The 17,425-nt window shown below is 36.9% G+C and overlaps 1 protein-coding gene across 2 annotated transcripts in view; it reads left to right on the top strand.

The window, feature by feature from the left end:
- The window catches only part of LOC593500 (sodium/glucose cotransporter 4), a 51,850-nt gene that overhangs the window by 25,390 nt on the left and 9,035 nt on the right, over positions 1-17,425 (top strand). For both annotated transcript variants that reach the window (XM_030991881.1, XM_792972.5), the window contains exons 2-7: positions 5,379-5,555; positions 8,693-8,752; positions 11,082-11,186; positions 15,770-15,875; positions 16,153-16,233; positions 17,008-17,216. In XM_030991881.1, coding sequence (XP_030847741.1) covers positions 5,379-5,555; positions 8,693-8,752; positions 11,082-11,186; positions 15,770-15,875; positions 16,153-16,233; positions 17,008-17,216 — 738 coding nt within the window. The remainder of the gene's footprint in view (positions 1-5,378; positions 5,556-8,692; positions 8,753-11,081; positions 11,187-15,769; positions 15,876-16,152; positions 16,234-17,007; positions 17,217-17,425) is intronic.

Raw genomic sequence — 17,425 nt, 5'->3', positions numbered from 1 at the left:
TTATATTTGGTTTTATTGTCTTTAATCTGTTTCGTTGTGTTTTTGTTTAGTTTTGTTTTACTTGGGTGAGATTATTAAACATAATAACCGGACGTGCTCAAGTTTACAACAGTTCGAACCGTTTTTACAGAGGATACGGTCGAGGCCGAGCAGTCAATTAGATGCTTGCCGAATGGCCTGTATATATTGTCGAGTTCACCTCCTAGCATCCGTGCATGAGGACTGGCGAAAAGGCCTGATGCCATATTATGAACAACAGTTATAATAAATACCGCGTTTGTTTAAAGAAGAATACAGAAGAACAACTGATGCTCTTTAAAAAGCTAACAAAAGCCATATATGCGACAACAAAAATTGTATATATGTATCTATTTATATATCACCCCTATAATAGAATAAGCAATCTAAATATGGGGAATGGGTTGCAAGAGAATTTCGATTTACGCTAGCTTGCGTTAACATAATTTGAGACCCTCACACTTTTGCCTAAAGTCCAGAACCCTTCTCTTTTTTTCCTGAAAGAAAAATAATGGTCTTTCTTCTGCTTTTTTGTGGAAGAGCAGCTATTCATCTTCTGGCGCCTAAAGCATGTACAGAGAAGACGAAATCGGTCAGTGTCTATATACCTACCCATGAGGGGTGAATAGCACTTCACTGGTGTAGGACTATTTCGATATTGGTTAGATTTAGATGTGTCCCTAATAGCTGAAAAAGAGTGAATATTGAAATGGACCGCAGTTTATCAGTTAGAATATCTACCATTGTGTATCATGACAGATAATGATGTAATGTACATATCATGTCATTATATAAATGTTTTCCTTACAGATATTAAAGAGTACATAATTTATTTGGAGAAGAATTACTTTATCACGATCTATATTTAGTTATCAATGATAGAAAATTTGATGTAATATATATACCCCCCCCCCCCCCAAAAAAAAAAAAAAAGAAAGAATATTAGCCAAAGGAAGATAAGAAAAACAGAAAATAGTACTTCGATTTCAAATATGACGACAACAAGGACAAAACAAACAAAATTGTTGTAAAATTAGAAAAAATTGTCTATTACTAAACCATCGGTAATATCAGTAATATATGTCACTGGCTATCCACTAAATCAATACATTGACACAAAAAGGGCATTTTTAATGCATATTTTGAGCAAATAGCTTCAAAAACTAATCTTGTTTTGATCATCAATTTCCTCTCCTTCGTTGAGGTCAACTGGCAAAATTTTACTGCAGACATCCTTATAGCCAATTTGATGATAAGAGTTTACCGTCTTATTATGAAGATGTAGAAAACTGGCCAGCAGGATCTCGGCCTCCATCCGCTTCTCAAACCACGTGGGACGTATTAATATTACACACTTTTTACCCAGAACTCGTAAAAACAGTTAAATTCAGCACGCACATCCATTAAACTGATCTACTTCCTTGGCTCGAGATGTCTTTGGCAGAGACGAGCCTTGAGGTCAAGATCAATACCTTCCGGTGTGTCGTTAAACGGTGAGAAGGTTTTGGTTCTGGGTTCTGTGGCACCCCCCCCCCCCTCTTTATGTTTTATAGAGCCTTGTCGACAAATTGCAAAATTTGAGGACCCCCCCCCCCCCCCCCCCCACATACACATCTTGTTGCAAATGACTTAGTTGAAATTCGCCAGGGCTAACTTATCATCAAAGTCGGTCTGACAACCCCTATTCAAAATGGTCTAGTGACACCCTGTGCACGTTGCTATACATTTCAATAACCAGGTCGAATCCATGGTTCGTTTGTAATGATGATGCCTGCCTTTCTCATCTGAGTTTTTTACTTTTGTAATCACTATTCAATGAATTTGGCATTCTAACAAAACACAGTAACTTGATAGATTAGTTGATTGATTGGATGGCCGGTGTAAGATGATTGATTATTGATCCAGCCACAGAGATGTGGCCTGATCCAGCTGACTCGCTATTCATTTCTTTTCTTTTTATAAAATAAGACCATTAAAACAGATGCAACCCTGTTGGTCAAAGACAGAAGGGATTTCACTCTATATAAATATATATTAGTTAACGCCCTTTAGGCTCATTGTTTGCATATCAGCATCTGCACATAATTATACCGACGAGTGTTTTTAAACGTATTCCGTGACCAGTCAGATATTATATTATATTGCTAGTATTGCAGTAAGCTAGATTACCAAGCCTATCGTATTTTTAAGCATAGCCCTTTATCTGTTGACGGTATTGTGCCCAGAGCATAATTCGTATCACTGTATAATATATTCTTTGCGTTACTATGGCAGCAAAAGCGTACCGGCCTAATTTTTAAAATACAGTACGTGAGAGGTACGACTTTCTTCTGGGAGCAACAAAATCAAATGCCCAGTAGTTTTCTCTCATTTAATTGAACTCACACCAAGTGTAATATAAATAATTACAGAAGATATAAAAAATGGATAGGTCGTGACCTTCCAAATATTGCAAATGGGTATCGTATCGTTCAACACTGTTCCGTCTGTCCACTGATTTGGCGTTAAAATGGAGGCGCCAATATCTTTCATCTCCTGCCCATAATGCTGTACTTTACCAGCTTGTACAGGCGCCATAATTGTAATTATAATTATCGCCGTACGTAGTACTGTATACCAGTTTTAGAGGCAATTATCCAGCAAAACGACACACCAAAACTAATATCAATACGCATTTAATGTATAAATGGTAAGGTCGTGACCCTTTAAAGGGGCTGATCGTTCACCACTCTTTCATCTGCGCACTGATTTGGCGTGAAAATAGAGACGCCATAAATTTATTGTCATACACGATGCTGTATAATACCGGATTGAAAGCAATTATCCAGCAATCGCCATGGATGAGCAGGTGGCCGGCACTGGTTATGGCCGGAAAAATCGGCTGGGACACAAGGGAAATCCTACATTGGTATTTTACAACCTATTTAAAACTAAAACTAACTTTGGTTAAGAATGGAGACGACATTAATGATCTTCGAGATTTTATTCTAATTATTATGATATCCGTATGTGGTTGCCGTGAAAAGTAGACGCCGCAATTTGTAGGATAGCTTTCTTCTGGTCGAGTTCGTTTTATTTGCACCATAATTCCGAAAAGCTTTAATCAAAATGTCATGAAATAGGGTCGGGGACATAATTATCTAGACTTTACATCAAGGATTGCGATATTAATGTCTCATTCTTAAGATAATACGACCTTTACTTTTCTTTTATTGATATAATTATTGGAGGGAATGTGTCCCTTGTTACATGTGTATCAGACACTGTTTGTATTACAGACTCCGTGGTCCTCTTGATATGTATATCATTAAAAACGGTAGCTATCATTGAATGCATACAGAACAAACAGAATACATCTTCAGTCTGGGTAGCAATAAATATTTGAAAGTGCTGTACTACTAGGATGTAGAATTGGTAGAGAGAGATATGCTTGTGTTGCATCCCTTCACCCATGTCATAAAACTGACAATCAAAATGGAAAAAATCCTGGAGTGTCGGAGATAGAGTTGTAAAGTGGTTTGACTTCGACCTTCATTCAAAGTGCGAAAGATTTTGACGTGGAGGGGGGGGGGGGGGGGGGGGGGTGGGTGCGCAACATGAGAATGCTGTCAATCGAACAATGGCGTATCCAGAATTTCCTTTTAGAAAGGCAGGACCCTCTCCAAGACCTGGGTGATGGGATGGGTAGTGTATATTATATGCGTGGCATTCTCGCGTGCATGGTGTAGACCAACCGCAAGTTGTATTGAAAATGTATTCCGTGGTGACGTCTTCAAAATGGGGGTCGTAACTATGTAGCCTTACTCTATGCCTGGACTACTGGTTATGTGCAGGAACATTCAGAGCGAAGATGGTGAAGACGAGAAATTCAAGCAATTCAAGCTCGATTGGACGATTTCCGATTGAACCGTGAACAAAAGTACTTAATTCGAGCACGACCGTAGCTGAGGTCCATTAAATCTAGGAAGCTTTTTTTTTTTTAATGTTACGCGTCCATTTGTAAAATCAGTGAAAAGTTAATTGGCGAAACAAGTCGCAGGAATTATTAGGTTAGCGGGGTTTGCGGAGTGATGAGAGATAAAATATATTTCAATTGGTAGTATGAAAATGTTGGTAACTGTTCAAGATATTTGTACTTTTGTATTTATGCAACATGCAGACTTAGATGCTACATGGTAAACATGGGTGTAAATTACGTGCCTATTTTTTTCTATTTCGATTTACTAATTCGTTTACGTAATGCTCACTCCTTTTTTATCATTTGGCCAACTAACAATATCGAAATTGTAAATTACATCCCCCATGCATACATCCATGTCAAATACAAGCGTGATCATGGTTGTAATTTGTATTATTACCAAAATGCTCATGATTAAATAAGCCATGTACAATATACCGTCAATGAACTGTGTCTAAAACGTCACAATTGAATTGACATTCAATGCTGAAAATACACTCAATGGGATTAGCAACCATATCATAATGATAGTAAAAACGAAAACTTTGAAACCCCGGAAGCCTAAATAAAGCTGCGTGTCTAATAGAATAAAATTCGTCTTATATAGTTAAAAATGTTTGTACAAGAGCAAGTGGAAAAATTAGGGTGGCATTGCCGGTCATCAATTTATGAACAGGACAGTTTGGAAGAATAATTAAATTTGCTGGTATAAAGTTAACGATGAAGTCCTTGAATGCTCTGAGCACCGGAGTCGATAGCCTATATACCCTTTATAGCTGGAAAGTTAGGGTAGAAATATTGGAGTGCCTTGAGGACGATGTGCAGATCGCGATGCATCGCGGGTTTGACCGCTTTATGAAAAGCCGATAATTATCATTATTTTATTTATTATGATTGTCCGGGGGCTCTGAGGACATTGAGGTAACACCTGTCTGAAAACAGGTAATGAACCTCGAGGGAGCAAGGCAACTGAGTGACGAAAATGGTTCATCATCTTTTCACATTGTCTCTTCTTTTCGTTTCTTTTTATTTCTTTTTTAAACAAAAAAATGTTCATGGGGAGAGTTGGGTCTGTGTATCCGTACTTACTGATAATTGTTCCCTTGGATTGATCATATACATTCAAAACATAAATCTTTTTTCATTCTCGATCTTCTTTTTCATTAAATTACAGACATCTTTCATATTTAGTTGAGCAACGCTCAAAGGCTACTTATTGGGTGACAAGAACATGCTATATGGTGACCGATCGGTGTTTCTTATTCTCCAGTCAAGGGTCTTCAAACCACTATTAATATCTCAAGTAGTAAATACTCTGAATGAATGATGATGATATCAATACCATCTGAATTGTCATGTGATAATCTTTCCCTTTCTCTTGTTTTTCTTCTTTATCATATAGGCATCCTTCCAATCTAGTCGTGCAACGCTCAAGGGCTACTTCTTGGCTGGTAAGAACATGCTGTGGTGGCCGATTGGTGCATCCTTATTCTCGAGTAACATCGGCTCTGGTCACTTCATTGGTCTGGCGGGGTCCGGAGCAGCAGGAGGAATTGCCGTGGGCGCCTTCGAGTTCAATGTAAGTATTGGGGTGCCTGCTCCAATTTTAAAGGGGAAGCAGAGGGAGGGAGGGAGGGAGGGCCAGTTCTCTGAATTGGATGACAGGTGAGAAAGCTCATCATAAGTGTAACTGCGAGGAAGTGTTACGACCAAGAGGAAACTTGTTAATTCTTTAAGACTTGAAATCCTTTTTTGCGATTGTTCCAAATATTTACTCGGGCTAGGGCACTTTTTGGGAGGGGGAGGGGGGATGAGCGGCTAAGCCACCAAACAAACAACAAATATTAACGTTAAATCATAGAAGTATAATGCATTAGAACTGAAATGAAGTTTGAAACTAACCTACTTTGCTTGGTACTATCCCAAGAACCAAATACGATGTTCTGAAACAACAGACACTTTCTTGAAAAGTACCTGTTACATTATTTCCCTTATCTTTAAAAGGAGAAAAATAAAACAAAGTCTAATGTAATGATGGCAAATATTAAGAAGTACTTTGACAATCTTGCAGAAGAAATGGGGGAATAACATTACCATTTAGTTTAACCATTAAACACAAAGGGCGAAAGTCAACATTAAACCCTTTTATCAGATGTACATCACAATAGCCAGAGTTCCTATTGTTATGGGCGTCATGACAAAACTCAACATAGTCCAAAGGTTTCGCGTCCAATCACATTGACTAAATAAAAAGTAAATAATTGACAAATGAGATGTATGAAAGTATCAAACAATTAGACATGATCATATTAACTTTACAAATAATATAACCCCTCGTTGATCTTTTTAACCACCACGCCCTCTTTATACACAAATCATTGGAATTTTATTGGTTTAATATGATATAAATGTATTTTATTCGATTTAATGTGATATTAATGCTATGATATACACAACTAAGGGTAAACACGAAAAAAATTAATAACAAAAGCAAAAACAACAGCAACAATAATGATAATTTAATGATAAAAATAATGATAATAATAATGGTAATAACGTTAATAATGATATTAACTATACGATGCAAATACAGTAATAGTAATAATGATAATGATAAAGAAGAAGAAGAAGACGAATTTAAAAAAAACCAATTACTTTGAAAATATTAAGCATTGTTAAAGGTAAAGACAGTTCTGGTCATGCGATTGCATTGTGAAAGAAACGTTGTGGAATCGATCAGAAAAGGTTGATCATCTAGCATATAAGTATTGGTGTGTACTGCAAGGTTCTAAATCATCAAAATGATAAGAAATTTGGCCCAGTCTTTAAGTTACAAGCACTGTACACAGAAAGATGTATATGGGACTACGCGACAAGTGCGCGATATCTATCCGGTCCGGATAGATTTAATAATTTACCAAATATATCAATTAGTATTGGCGGTATCAAGTAAAATAAGCAAAAGTGGATGGGGATAGAAGTAGATACAAATAACCCTCGATGGCGTGGTCTTCTTCTTTGACTATTTTTGTTAATTGTTTTATTTTGTTGATAGAGAGCACTAAGTTCCGTAATCCCGCCCAATGTAAATATCTTTACTTACTTATCAATTACTTATCTAAATCTATATGAATACGATAATTTTCTTTTGCTGATTATTTAGTTCTGTTTGTTCTTTGCCATATATATTGGCTCGTTCAAAATACCCTTTGAAACATAAGGACACGCCATACATTCCTTATCGTTATTATTTACGAGACATTAATGTCTTTTATTGGTGGGAACTTTGATGTGTAATATCTGAAACCATTCTCACGACCGTTTAGTTATGTGGGTCGCGATGTAGCAAAACATGTTTATGATATACCTCCTATCTTTATGTGATGTAAATCTATAGTTCCAATAGGTATTGATGTGTACATCATTTGTACATTTTTTGCAAAATTATGATCAATATTAATTCAAAGAACCCACCGCGTAGGACCAGGGCCCGGTTGCATAGAACTTACCATTGATAGTAACTTTGCCATCAATGGCAACTACCATGGTAACAGGGCTCAATAGCCAATCAAAATCAAGGTTTCCATGGTAGTTACCATTGATGGCAAAGTTACCGTCAATGGTAAGTTTTGTGCAACTTGGCCCATATGTGTCCAAAACATTACCTTAAAAGTATGCGAATGAATCTATTTTGTCTCTCATTCTAAAATCGGTAAGGTAATTTAAACTCCTAAGGTGATATCATTTACAACGTTTCGTTGGATTTAGATGCACTATTTAAACAGAATATAAGATGTCATGTACATTGGAGGGTTTTGCCAGAAGATTGGCGTTTAAAGGTAGTTTATGTTGCGTAGCATTTTTTAACGGCAACGATCAACCAATAACTTTTTTTGCCTACTTTTCCCTCTCACTATTATACATTCGCAAAGGCGGATCAAGAATTCTGTATGAGAAAGAGGGAGCAGAATTTCTAACATTTTCTCATTAGAGTTTACTTTGGAAATCTAAGAAGAAAGTTAGTATGTTTTTAGGTAGCCCCCTTTTTCAAGGGAGGGGCCAACAAAATGGGTGCATTTTTCATTATTTTCTCTACTTACGGTATGCCACCAAGATTTTGAGGGGGGATATATATAATATAATAATAATCTTTTATAGCGCTATATCCAATTTATAACTGATCAAACCGCTTTACAAGACAAATAAATCAATGAATTAAAACTCAACATAAAATATGATAGAAATGTAATGCAGTTAATTACAATGTAAAATAGTTCAACTGACATACTACAGCGTAATTTACAAAGTAACCTATTCCATATAACCAGATCGCTGTTATGTGTCGGTTGTCTCACATCCCATCCTCATCACCGCGTTTGTACTCTGATAGTAATGTTACCAAGGTATCAATACGTGTCCAAGATGATGATTATATTCTAACAGGGTTTTTGTCACGTGTTTTTTTTAAAACAAGATTTATAATGTTGTCAGTCTATACAACTGTTGTTAGTCGGCGGAACATTTACAAATTACAATGCTCACATTATAAAGAAAACGAAGAATTATGACAAATGATGCAAACAGACACACAGGCTTTTATGAAATTGATAAATGATACATTATAAAGATGTAACAATTTGACGTGCACCAATTATTCTTTTTTATTCAAGTTATTGTGTGTTTAACATCTTTTTATTGTTCTACTTCAAATTACAGGCTATGTTCATTCTCCTGCTCTTGGGTTGGATCTTCCTTCCGGTTTATATGTCTGCCGGCGTAAGTATATCATTCGATATCCATCCTATCAGAAAAAAGAGATCACCGCTACTACTACTTCTACTTCTACTACTACTGCTACTACTGCTGCTACTACTTCTACTACTAGTACTACTGCTACTACTACTACTACTACTACTACTACTACGACTACTAATACTACTTCTACTACTACACCTAATACCTACTACTACTACTACTACTACTACTACTACTACTACTACTACTACTACTCATACTACTACTTCTACTACTACTACGACGACGACGACGATGACGACGACTACTACTACTCATACTATTAATACTTCTTCTGCTACTACTACTACTACTACGAATTCAATACAAAAATACTTTAAAATATATAAAAACTCCTTCTAAATACTTTTATTTTACTTTTATTTGTACTGCTACCTGTACTTTTTATTTATTCTACTTGCTTTTTCTTTTACATTTTCGTTTTCCATAACTTTTCTTATCTTCCTCCTGTTTTTCTTTTTCACTTTTTCATATCTTTTAAGGATTGGATTTTCACAACAAAATCCGTTTAACACAATCTTATAGATACTGCAAAGTCATGCAGTACATAATACCTGACACAGATAATAAATGATCAACTAAATTGCCAAGCCAATTTGTTGATCGGTGGGTCAATAACGGGTCAAGGCTAATAGAGCCTCCGTTTCACATATTGGGCTCATGTTACACAATCAACCGTTGTATAAGTCGTTGAGCTTTCCAAAGTGTTTCGTAAAAATAGGAGCCTTGATTCTTAATCGGTCGTATAACAATTAAAGTCCATAAAAACGAAGAAAAGGGGCAGGCTCATCCCATTGATAGCTGATTGAGATGTGCACAAGGTTAATTCTTTCATTTTATTACCCACTGGGTGATTATAAAATGTAATCATACTTAAATGAAATTAGGTATATTTTTGGGGTCTCTTATTTATTTTATGGTGTCAATAAAGTGTTAATTTCCCCTTATCGTCTCATATTTTATTCGATTTATGTAATCTAAAAAATCAAACTAAAAAAATAGTAATCATGTTGTGTGTCAATAGTCTCGGTAAATGTACGTGTCATTGATTAAACAGGGAAAAGGTCACAATTACACTGAATCAGTCATATAAAGAAATACTCAATATTGTTGTAACATAAATTTGACAAAACTAAGCATTTCTACTTTTCATTAAATCTTCATGATTATTCCTTTAAAAAAAAATCTGATTACTCTTACAAATGGATCTCAAAGAAAAGGAACCAAATTAACAAAATGATAAACAATAATGATGAAGAATACAACAATTCATTTCTGAATGCCTGAAATTATTCCTTTCCGACATATTTCTTACTTCACCCAAACATTTGTGCTACTAAGTCTACTATCTCCAGTAGTGTGTGACCGGGCCACTCATATTACCATTTTTTTTCGCGGATGCCGCCCTGGTTGTGTTTGCTAGTTCAAAGTTGATATGAAATGTGGATTAATGGCCATTAAAAAAGCAAGTATGGACATAGGTATATGATTCGTGGTGGATTGAGCTACTGTAATAATTACGATAGCGGTTTCTGTGTTTGAAATGCATCATGCATGTAATGGACATCTTCTAAAAAGTGGATTCACCACTCTTTTCCCCCTCTTCTCCCCATCCCCTTACCCTTCTCTTCTTCTCTCTCATCCCCTCTCCCCCTCTCCATCCTCCCTCTCTCTCTCTCTCTCTCTCCCCCTCTCTCTCTCTCTCTCTCTCTCTATCTATCTATCTATCTATCTGTCTGTCTGTCTCTCTCTCTCTCTCTCTCTCTCTATCTGTCTCTCTTCCGATATCAAACACAATGTATTAAACTTGTATTTTGTGTGTAGACCTACTCCTGCATTTTCAATAACTTCGAAGCATTGGAAACTCACATTAAAAGTTAAATAAAGGAAATAATGTTTTAATCGAAGCACTTGAAAAATCTTTATCGAGCAAACATTTGATTATTGATATTTCCGACATTTTTATTGAGAAATAGGAATTTCATGTAAAAATATATAAAAAATAAAAACAAAAATCAACAACACAACGAAAATACCCTTTGTAAACTTAAATAAAATTTATTCAAAATCGAATTTTGAAAATTAACAGACGAAAATTTAAATGAAAATTCAACCCAAATTCAAATCAATTGTCCAAAAAATCAAGATGGAAGGTGTAGGGTGCAACAGTGGTGGGGGGGGGGGAGAAGGAGGAGAAGGGCACATAACGTATGATGCTGAATTATTTATATGATTACTATATTGTTTTTTTATTTTCTATTCTTTTCTCATTGTTTTCTTCACGTGACAGGTATATACAATGCCCGAGTACCTGAGGAAGCGATTCGGTGGTCAGAGAGTGAGGGTCTATCTCGCTGTTCTTGCTCTCATCCTCTCCATCGTCACCAAAATATCGGTAAGATAATCATCATTATAATAATAATTGTTATTATAATAATAATAATAATACATTTATAGAGCGTCTTTTCATTAGCTACAAAGCGCATACACAATAAATAATTACAAACAAAGAGAAAGAATATTATTATACAAAACTTACATTAATTACAAACAGAGAGGAATATGTTTCACAAGATTAGAAAAGATATGTTTTCAGAAAAATCTTGAAAGCTGTTAGAGTATTGTCATTCTTTAGTAAATGGAGTAAGGAGTTCCAGGTTTTGAGGACAATAACTGAAAAAGCCCTATTACCCATCTGTTTACTGGTTCGAGGGACGGTAAGTTTATTACCACTTCGCTAGTGGCCGATCGTGTAGTATACTTGGATGCAGGCGCGTACGCAGGGGGGGGGGGGTTGGGGTTAAACCCCCCCCCCCCTTGATTTTTTTTTTTTTATGTGTATGTTTTGTGTGTATTTTTTGTGAAAAAAAATAATTATGCCAATGGCTGACCTAAAAAAGGTGACCTTACCCCCCCCCCCAACGGAACATAATGTCAAATTTTCAAATTTCGAGACCAAAAAAAAAAAGTGTCCGCCTACCCCAGGGACCACATGGAATTGCTCCTTTGAAATTGTTACTGTGAGAAGGTCTGCATGTCTTCAACTTTGTAGTTGATTACAGTATACTATCTAATAAAAAAACTTTTGAATCCGCGGGGCTGCCCAGATATATTACTCCTCACTATTTTCCCGCTATAGCTAGCTATACGGAGGATCTCCCTTTTTTATCAATTTCTGGAAATGCCCTTGTGCAGGTAGACGAAATATGGATCTATTCTTTGAGATGAAAGTTTTAAACAGCATTCTTTTTTGTGATTTTTCATTGTTTTATGCTAAGCCAGAATCTGCACCCCATTCGTACATAATAACACATTTAACTTTTTAAATTTGAAAGTGAAACACCATGCAATATTTCCCTATATCGCAATTTCCCCAGTTTGTTGGCACACGGCACCATCAGCCCATGCGTCACGAAATAATACTGAGCGCCATAAATGATGCATGCCGGCATCCATTAGCCATTAGCCATTCAAAGGATAATACGAGGGATAAAAACCCCTTGACTCCTCCGTATTTTCCCCACCATATTAACGTCCATTCTTAGAAAACAACGTCAGGTTCGTCTTAGTAAAATCTATCAAGTAGGAGCATTATTTACACTACACCAATTTCGCATATTTCCTAAACAACTTCCATTGTGTCATCGCAATGTTTGGGACATAAGCGTAAATGGCCCTTATGTTCGTCGCGGATTTTTTGGGTTGTTGTTCATGTTAAATCGTGATGAACCCAGCTCCCCCCCCCCTTCCTCCCAACCTCTCTTTTTCTCTACGCCTCCTTTTATGTCAATCTTCGCAGTCCTTATCGTAAATGCGCATTCCCACACAGACATTATCTTTATTGAAAAACAGGGGGAATCCCGCGGCCTAGCTCAACCCTTTCTCATTCTCGAGAATATTTTTGTAGGATTCCTGTTATCTTCCCCACCCACCATGCCCACTGGCGGTTACTCAAAAATATCATATCTTTTTAAAAATCAGTGTTTAAGACAATTTTCATCGAGCCCTCCATTTCTGAAAATCGGGATGCGCCCCCATATACATAAACCTATCCATCATTCTATGTAACTAAGTATCAATTTTCTATCTATCTATCTATTTTATTATTTATATATTTATTTTATTATCTTTCCGTATATTTCATTCCTTATCCATAGGTAACTAGCTGTCTATGAATATATCTATCTATCTATCTATATAACTACGTATCTACATATTTTCCTACCTATTTATCTATCTTACTGTCTCTCTATCTATATATCTATCTATCTTTCTATATATATTTTTTTTTATTATTTCTGTTGTGCGTCACACTACGTTCATAATATTTGAACAAGCATTGTAGGGCCTACGTTAGATGTTGCTTTTTTTAAATGTTTTTGAATGTTCCCGTTCCTTTCACAAATTGATTGATGTTATCTGAAAATTCTTCTAATCTAATTTATTTACAGAGGCAGGTGGTTAAAAAGAAATATTCATCTTTAAATATATTTCATATTATTCACTCTGTTTTGTGGAACCATTTGCCCGACCCTTACCCAGTCGCTTGTATTACACTTATCAAATATTTATTTTATGTAACCTCTCAATCTCAACCGTGAACATGATAAATATGACCTGATTTTAGCTTCTGTAAATATTATAGACAGACTATGGTGAACAAAACTGGAGCCAGCCTTACCATAATATGCAGACCAAATATACTACCATTGTAATGAATCTTATTTACAATTTTTCTATGTATATGCAGTGGTGTAGTTGCGTGGGGCACGGGAGTACGGACCCCCCCCCCCCCCCCCATCGAGTGTTAAAATAAATCCGAGAAATGAGGGAAAGGAAAAGGGAGAAAGAGAAAAATTAAGTGGAAAAAAAACCTTGACCACCTCCCACACCTTCCCCCTCAAAAATTCGCATTTTATTTTCCGAGAAAGACTACTGCCCCCACCCATCGTACCGGTGCCCTCTGAATGGGTGAATTTTACGCCACGCCATTGTGTACATGACACGTAGGATGAAAGAGGATAACGCTGATACGTCCTCATTTCATTTCATGGTTGAAAACGGGTCAAAATGTACATTAGAAGTACAGACTACAAGCGTGCATCGACCGATTCCACCAATAAACTTTTAGTAGATCAATACAATGAAGAGCTGAGGGCGTAACAATTTGTTGGGCCGCAAAGACACGTTCTGAGCATCGATGTCTTTATAATTATACAGGCGATTTTCTATACGTAAAGTCAAATAGTTTTACTTTCTGCTGTATAATAACATGAAAATGGTTCCAATATTCAATTAAAATCACTAACAAACATAATAAGGGTAGCACATTTTCTATGTGTGTACTTATGAAATGCAACTTGGGTTTTGCAAGGGACACAGGCTGGTTATAACATTCACCCCCCCCCCCCCCAAAAAAAAAAAAGAAGAAAAAGAAGAAGAAAAACAAGTAAACGAAAGTCCACCATTCGAAAGCCATTGTGCAAACTTATGTTGGGCAAAGGTTAGAAGATGAAGAATTACAAAATCAGCCCAGGGTCTTTGAAGCGAGAATATTCAGGTCATTTTTACACAATTTCACTTGGCTCTATGATAGATCGTACTACAGTCCAGACGATCTTGAAAACCACGAAGAGCAAACAAAGGCATAAGAATATGAGAATCAGCAGTGTCACTGTTTAGACACTCGATCGCGTCTATCTTTAGGTTCTGTTGCAGAAGCAAACTTGACATTATGTTGTATCTTATTTCATTCACCTGTTCATGTTTGTATGTACGTTTTGCCTACATTTTGCTCGTTTCCTTGTCCTTATTTGGTAATGTCTCATTTCTAAAAATAAAAACGGTCTGATTAAAAGTACTCGAGCTAACCCTGTGTATTGCAGGTGTAAAGTGTGAGGGTTTTACATGCTTAGTAAAGGGCCATGTTAAAATACCACTTGTCCGATCTTCTTCTTTCTTTTTTCTTCTCCTCCTTCCTCTTCTTCTTCTCCTCCTTCTTCTTCTTATTCTTCTTCTTATTATTCTTCTTCTTCTCCTTCTTCGCCTTCTTCTTTTTCTCTGAATGTGTAATGTGTAAGTTCTGATATTTAAAGTGCGAAAAATTTAACGGACTGGTCGAAATGACCTTTGTGCGACATATACCTAAAAAAACTGGGGGGCATGTCCCGACATAAGTATTCTTAATTTGACGACAATTCAATTACTGTGAACTGAATTCTCGCTACCCTAAATAGGTACGAAAATCTCGAAATTCGCGAGACGAGGTAATTTTCACTCTCTCGGGTCGTCACTACAACTTCCGGTATAGAGTCCCATCCCGCTGGCGCTAGCGCCTGTGTTCGCTGTGCAGAGTTTTCACGCACGCTAAAATCGATGCCAATCAGTGTAATTTGTACAGATTATAATATGCAATGGAAAGCTTCGGGCAGAATTAGTGACTTTAGCACAAAAGGCCGTTAAACTCTACCGTGAAAGAGAGGGTTGTGATCACGAACGCCTGCACAGGAAGCTGTAATGTCGAAAAGCTATCCCATAATGCAATGCGCGTTTTCAGGATTTTCCCCGGATCTCGGCAGAATCGCTATTTGGGGTAGCGAGAATTGAAGTATGACTCGAAGCTAAATACGAGACCTTAGATTCTTACCCTGCGATGTAAATAGTAGTACGGGCGGCGACGCGAAAAATACAGACTGAGAAAACCCACATAAACGCTTAGAAATTACATATATCTCCGTAACTGAGATATAGTTTGATTTTGAGATATTGTTATTTTTTCCTCGTCTGAATATCTGATCCTCCTAAATTTTCCCCACTTTCTCTATATCCCCTTCTCTGTATCTCTCTCTCTCTGTCGCTCTCTTTCTTTCTCTTTCTCCCTCTCTTTCTTTCTCTTTTTCCCTGTCTCTCTTTCTCTCTTTCTCTCTCTCTCTCTCTCTCCTGGAAAACAATGATATTCATCCAATTTCTTTTATGCAGGTGGATCTGTTTGCTGGAGCTTTGTTTGTCCAGCAGTCCCTCGGATGGGATCTCTATCTCTCCATCATCATCCTCCTGGCCATCACGGCAGTCTATACAGTCGTTGGTAAGTTTACTTAAATAATGGGAATAATTACAGCTTCCTTTCCCCATTCCTCAATCAACCTATTTCCAACAGCTAAAATTGTGTTTTAAAGAGTCTAAGTTAGATATGTTTCATAAAATAAAATAAGATAAATTGATTGATGGAGCAGAAGCTATAAAAAAACAGTGTAATATATTACTTAAAGGTTCCCTTCCTATTACATCACTGTAAAGTCTCTTCTTCGTTTTCTTTGTGACGTTATCATGCATTCACATTTTAAAATTTGATTTATTTATAGGCGGTCTCTCTGCTGTTATTTACACTGATGCCCTGCAGACGGCCATTATGTTGATTGGAGCTTTGGTGCTCATGATTCTTTGTAAGTATACCTTGATTTGATAATTTATATAAAGTAATACTGATCCAAAAATTCAAGCGACATACATGGATTTGTATATGTATTGTTTGAACATGTTTATGTAGTTGATAATATAATCAATTACAGACTCTTAAACAAATTGTGAAAATGATATTTCGGTGCCTCGCAGAAAGTAATTATAAAAATATATGTCATGTAGATCTGATGGTGATGTTGTATGGGGGTTGCGGTCCTTTAATTGTTGTTGTTGTTGTTACTTGATTATTTATTGTTTGCTTGACTGCTAGGAAAGCAATACGCGTGTTCATAAACAACGATGCACGCTGATGCCTACATTGAGGGAGAATAAATAGAGACTTTTAGATTTACACGACGAGAACATGGACTGCCACGTGTGACATCCTTTTAAGGCACTGGCAGTTGCCCGGCAGTGCCTAAAACGGACGTCACATTGCCTTAAAAGGATGTCACACGTCGCAGTCCAAGTTCTCGTCGTGCAAATCTAAAAAGTCCCTAATGCTTGACTGCAGGGATCCTAATCAGGGGCCTTCATGTTACTAGACTGTACTATCACACTAAGAAATAAAGGTACAAGTTTGCTACAATAGCAGCACCCTCTGCAAAATACGCGAATTAAGGTGGATGCAAATCTGCACCCAATTGCATCCTTATTTCTTAGTGTGTACTGAAACACAGAGCCATCGTGTTTACAAATGCATGTACATGTATTATCTCCATATTATGACACCGTCGTTCTCTGTCTTTTCCCCTTAGGTTTTATCGAGGTACCGTACAACGAGCTGTACATCGCCTACTTCCAGGCCATTCCCAACACCACGTTGAACAATCCTAATGCCACCTGCGGCTATCCACGAGAAGATGCCTTCCACATCTTCCGCGATCCGCTAACGGCTGATCTTCCTTGGCCTGGAATGATCTTTGGTATCACCATCTCTTCCATCTGGTATTGGTGTACAGATCAGGTAAGAGGACGTACTGAAAGGGTGGTGGTGATTTCGTTGCAGATGAAGGTTGTTGGTGGAGGTAATGATGTCGAGGGTTATATGATGGAGGGCGGTGGTGATAATTACAACGATCATGATGATGATCATGATAGTGATGGTATGATGGCGATGTTGAGTTGGTGGTGATGATGGTAGTGATGACAGAAGTTGTGGTTGGTGTTTTGAAT

Source organism: Strongylocentrotus purpuratus, unplaced genomic scaffold (assembly GCF_000002235.5).
Source record: "Strongylocentrotus purpuratus isolate Spur 01 unplaced genomic scaffold, Spur_5.0 spur5_scaffold_2, whole genome shotgun sequence".
Lineage (NCBI taxonomy): Eukaryota > Metazoa > Echinodermata > Echinoidea > Camarodonta > Strongylocentrotidae > Strongylocentrotus > Strongylocentrotus purpuratus.
The sequence above is the reverse complement of the archived record's forward strand: the minus strand, read 5'-3'. Positions and strand labels throughout refer to the sequence as shown.